The following is a 5,267-nucleotide window of genomic DNA, read 5'->3' as shown; positions in this document are numbered from 1 at the left end:
TTCTTTTTTGAAGTTGAATAACTCAATAAAAGATGAGATAATTAAGGTAGTTTTTAAAGATTGATACTCCCTTCGTCACAGTTTAGAAGGCATGCACGTGTATCTAGATCATCAATTTGACTTATATAAAATATATTATTTTTTATAAAAATTATATCATTAGAAAATAAAACATCTAAAGTTTTGAATGCTATTTTTTTTATTAGATATGCCTCTCATTAAGTTGGTCAAATTGTGACCTAGGTACATGTGCCGGACTTGTAAATTGAGATGGAGGTAGTAATAAGGAAAAATATGAAATGTTAGACGACGAGTTCGCTTGGAAGGAAAAGGAACGTTATTTTTTTAAGTTGTGTATTAAGATTTTGATGTTTCACGATGGCTTTATGTGCCATATTTTGGTTTGCTTGTGGTTACGTATTCTTTTTCTTTTGGCAGTCAATTTTTGTGTGTGTGATCCCATAGAGGGTTAACCTAGGTTTCAAAAAGTTCAAGGAGATATTTGACGAGACTATGATAAGAGTTAAACTACTATAAAAGCTTGTTGAACATGTACAAACCTTGAAAACAACTGTGAAACCGTGGGTTTCTCTCTAAAGGAAAAAACTATGATACTGCGGTTGAACTCAACGAACACATCTTGAAACCACTACTAAAAATGGTGGTTTCTGAGGATTCATAGATGTCACATCTAGGTTTTTAAACAAAAATCTTAAAATCTTAGAAGTTGAAGTGCTATCATGCTTTCATCTCGGGACTTACCTAGAATCGGATTTTCCCATGCACCCCTTTTCTCTTTTGATTTGGTCTGTTTGAGTTTAAATGTAGTATCCTAGGATGGCAATTAACATTACTAGTACAATGCCGGTGTATTGCTACGGATTACAATTCATACAAATGAATCAACTAAATAACTAAAATCATCTTTAAAGTCATGCATTTTTTTTCATATGTTCAAACATGTTCAAACATTAAACGGGTGCCCAACAGGCTTCATAAGTAAGTTCACCGTTTGGACACTTTGGGCTCCCCCATATTATCTCCAACATGCCATGGAAACTCATCATAGATATGGCCCTTCGCCATCTGGTGATACACAAGGAGGGCGAGGTTATGGTGCTCCTCCTCCTACGCCCGTCGAACGCTCACACCAACTGCTCCTCTGCCATGACGACGTCGAAGTGCGCTTGCGCTTGCTCCATGATGAAGTTGGCGTGCTCTCCGTCGCGGACAGGGGCGTTAGCTCGTTATTGTGGGCTTCCTTCATCGTCAGGTCGTCGTCACTCACCTCCGATGAGTTCGCTCGCAATCCTGCTTGTAACCATCGTGCACGGCGGCTCTGCCAACCGGAGCTTGTGTTTCCACTTCCTCAAGAGGTTCTTCCAAATCGTTCTAGAGCTCGTGGTTAAGGCGGAAGATGGTGCATGGACGAGGATTGAAAGCAGACGTGGTGTGACGCGGATGGTGACGATTGAGTGAGGCCGCATTTAATCAATGGGTGCGGAGAACGGGACGCGGCATGGGCGGCGCAGCTTCAGTTTCAATGTATTTCAGTAAATTAAAACATCTGAAACAATAAGATAAATGAAAATTTTAAATTTAGACTGTTCGTTCTTATCTGACGGTTCACTTGAGCAAAGTTGGGCTACCATAGTCATGAGGTCAGCCGATCTTAGCTCACTCCTACACACACTTGACAACGACAAGTTCTCTTCCAAGGTGAACTTGGGCAAGTTGAAGTCAAAGACATGCTAAGCTTGTGGCACTGACGTGTTTCCTTGCATGGCAGAGAAAATAATTTCCCGCGGCAATCGACAAGAGCTGCAATACATTTCGACGTAGAGCCGCAGGGCCTACACGTCGCACTGTCATGCGGGACCCAGTCGTCCGGGTTCCCAGAGATATCGCGAGGCGTATGGCAACCGCCCACGTGGCGCGTGCCTCATCCACGCACCCCCTCCCGCGCGCCCCCCGGCTCCACGCCGCCGCCCCGCGCGCCGTCCGATCTTTGCATCTCGCGACCTCCCGCCCGTCCGATCCCCCCCGCGCCGGCTCGTGGCCGCCGTTGCTCGGCCAACCGCCGACGTACGTGTCCCGCCTCGGCATATATGGAAGGAGACGGCCGGCAGCAGCGCAGCGCATCGCATTGCTTCCACACGATCGAGCCGAGCTGAGAGATTCTAGACTGTTCCGCCCCGATCCATGACGACCACGGTGACCACGCCCACGCCCAGCCGCCCGCTCCCGGCGGGGCCTCAGCGGCGCCGGTACAGGCCCACGGTGCTCGCCATCGCCGGCGGCAGCAAGCCGCCGCGGCGCCGGGCGCCTGCCGCCGCCACCAGCTGCGCGGCGCTCGCTGCGCCCGAGAAGCAGAGCACGGCCACCGCCAAGGTAGCCCCTTCCCCCGCTCCGGCGCCGTCGGCACCCGAGGGCACGGACTACGACGAGGTGGCTGCTACACTGGAGACGCTGTACAAGCTGAGCCCCGTTATCGTGGAGGAGGACGGGAAGAGCAGCAAGAAGCAGGCGGCCACCAAGAAGAAGAGGAAGCAGGGGAGGACGAAACCGGCAGCAGCGACGACGACGACGCCGACGCCGAAGAGGACAGTGGTGGTGAGGAGCCAGCGGCGGCGCCGGATGGACCTGGGGAAGCGGGTGGAGATGCGGGATCAGGCCGCCGGCAAGGAGGACGAACACCGGGACGGGGAGCGCGCGTTCGAGGAGGCGCTGCTGCGGGAGCACGCCGTGTCGACGGACATGGGCAGCCTCGACTGGAGGCGGATGAAGATCCCGCCGGTGCTCTCCGCCCCGCAGAGCGCGCGCCTCTTCAAGATCATGCAGCCCATGAAGGTAATCAACCACCGATCAACTAAACTCTTCTTGATTTCATCGAGGAGGAGGGACCGGTTGCTGATCCAAGAACTCGGCAGCTGAATTTATAGGTGCTAAACTGAACAACTGATACGCATTTCAGGCCATTTTGGAGGTGCAAGAGAACATGCGGAGCGAGCTGCAGAGCGAGCCGACGGAGGCGGAGGTCGCCGAGGCCATGAACATGCCGGTGCAGCGGCTACGGCGGCTCCGCGACGTCGGCCGGGCGGCCAGGAACAAGCTCATCAAGGTAAACACCAACACTGCCACTGATCACTCTGTACTTACTGTCGTACCAATGCTCTGAAAATAGATGTAATTCAACTGAAATTTGTGATGATGATGGGTTGGTTGGTTGCAGCACAACCTACGGCTCGTCCTGTACGCGATCAACAAGTACTACCCGGACATGACCGGCGACGAGAGGTTCGCGGACCTGTGCCAGGCCGGCGCCAACGGGCTCATCACGGCCATCGACCGCTTCGAGCCCAAGCGCGGCTTCCGCATCTCCACCTACGCGCTCTTCTGGATCCGCCACTCCGTCGTCCGCGCCATGACGCTCTCCAGCTTCACCCGCTTCCCGTTCGCCATGGAATCGGTAATGCCGAGCTTTCCCTCCCAGTCGGTTCAGTCTTCAGTGTTCTGCACATTCTGTCTGTGTTTGTCAGAGATGATGGAAATGCTGAAATGTTGTACTGTTGATTTCATCGTGCAGGAGAGGCAGGAGATCAACAGGGCGAGGGAGGAGCTGTCGTTCGAGCTGGGGAGGACGCCGACGGACGAGGAGACGATGAAGAAAGTGGGGCTGTCTCCGGCGAGGTACCGCGACGTGGTGCGGATGACGAGGCCGGCCTACTCGCTCCACTCGCGGAACCGCGTCACGCAGGAGGAGCTCATCAACGAGGTCACCGACGTCGACGCCATCGGGGTCGACACCCACAAGCACAACCGGCTCCTCCGCCTCGCCATCGACGACCTCGTAAGCACAAGCAACAACATCCATTGATTCATGTGTTTGGCTTCTGAATGTTGGTTGATGATAATGTGATGGATGGCGCAGCTGGATTCGCTGAAGCCCAAGGAGAGCGTGGTGATCAGGCAGAGGTTCGGGCTGGACGGCAGGGGGAGGCGCACACTGAGCGAGATCGCCGGCAACCTGAGGATCTCGAGGGAGATGGTGCGCAAGTACGAACTCAAGGCGCTCATGAAGCTCAAGCACCCCACCCGGGTCGACTACCTACGAAGATACATGTGAAAATTTATCTTTATATATATGTCTCGGCCGCGCACATACATACATACATACCAGTTCTCTAATTTGATTACGCCGCATATACATTGCAATACGGCATAGACTCATCATTGATTCCGTATTTCGGACATGTATATAAGTCTGTATATACGAGTGAGGTTGTATATAATATTGGATTTTAGACCTCCGGCTGATGTAATTCATAGCACCCAGAAAACAAAATGGTAAATCATATGAGAACAGCATGATCATTTGACAAATTAGTATATCAACCATGAAACTTTCCCCTCCGGTTCATCTGTCCGCTAAAAGCATGAGACCTGGGAAATAAATATTTTCACACTTCGTATGCAACATTTAGTACTATGTTAGGTCATCCCAAGCACGATGTATTACCATGTCATTCTTTGTGATGTATTTGATTGCTCTGTTATTTATTGTATTTTCCCTTCGTTACTTACTTTTCGATAGACCCGAGATCGATGTTTATCCGGTGGTCGACTACTTCACCGTCGAGGATCTGTATCTCTCTGTAGAGCAACGAGGCAAGCAAACCCCCTTGATCATTCCGATATCACCCATTATTTCTCCATCATGCTTGCTTTAGATTTTGCTCTTGTTGTAGATAGCTCCTATTTTGATGCATATCTTATTTTTGTTAAACTGCTTTTGTACCCTACTGCATATTAAATATTTAGTATAGGTTGATTAGTGATCCCCGGTGACCCCACTTGGCCCAAGTTGCCCCTGCTTCATCATTGAAGAATCGACGACTTGAAGACTCGGAGACTCGATCAACCGATCGACAAGCCATGACCCGTCACATCACCTCACACCCCTCTGCTATACGACCCTGCAGAGCTACTATCGAGTACTGAGGGTGATACCTCGTAATGTTCTCCTGATGTTAACTCTCTAGTGTAGTTAACCGGAGGTGCACTACGAAGCGTGATTCCTCCTTCACCACTTTCGATAACGACTCTACCATACAACCCCTCAAAGTGTGAACCATCGAGGGTGATTCCTCCCTGGTCACCTTGACGGTTACATCGATTTGAATCCATCGAGGGTGACACCTCGGATTCCTTTGATGTTATAGACACACTATTACTTTAACTTTACTACTTGAACATATTGGTATGTG

General features: G+C 50.6%; 1 protein-coding gene across 1 annotated transcript; it reads left to right on the top strand.

Moving 5' to 3' along the window:
• The first annotated feature begins 2,041 nt into the window (after nt 1-2,041).
• LOC123452201 (RNA polymerase sigma factor sigE, chloroplastic/mitochondrial) lies at nt 2,042-4,426 on the top strand. Its single transcript, XM_045128815.1, has 5 exons — nt 2,042-2,850; nt 2,975-3,121; nt 3,233-3,469; nt 3,587-3,850; nt 3,932-4,426. Exons 1-5 carry the CDS (start codon nt 2,203-2,205, stop codon nt 4,124-4,126), a joined length of 1,491 nt encoding a protein of 496 aa, XP_044984750.1. The 5' UTR covers nt 2,042-2,202; the 3' UTR covers nt 4,127-4,426.
• Nucleotides 4,427-5,267: the final 841 nt, after the last annotated feature.

Source organism: Hordeum vulgare, chromosome 1H (assembly GCF_904849725.1).
Source record: "Hordeum vulgare subsp. vulgare chromosome 1H, MorexV3_pseudomolecules_assembly, whole genome shotgun sequence".
In the NCBI taxonomy this organism is placed as follows: domain Eukaryota; kingdom Viridiplantae; phylum Streptophyta; class Magnoliopsida; order Poales; family Poaceae; genus Hordeum; species Hordeum vulgare.
Note: the sequence above shows the minus strand (reverse complement) of the source record. Positions and strands in the feature narration are given on the sequence as shown.

Excerpts from the sequence above, each read along its gene's own strand:
- LOC123452201 (XM_045128815.1), top strand. The coding sequence starts at position 2,203 with ATGACGACCACGGTGACCACGCCCACGCCCAGCCGCCCGCTCCCGGCG. Across the intron at positions 2,851-2,974 it reads AGATCATGCAGCCCATGAAG|GCCATTTTGGAGGTGCAAGA; the intron begins GTAATCAACCAC and ends TACGCATTTCAG. Across the intron at positions 3,851-3,931 it reads GCCTCGCCATCGACGACCTC|CTGGATTCGCTGAAGCCCAA; the intron begins GTAAGCACAAGC and ends TGGATGGCGCAG.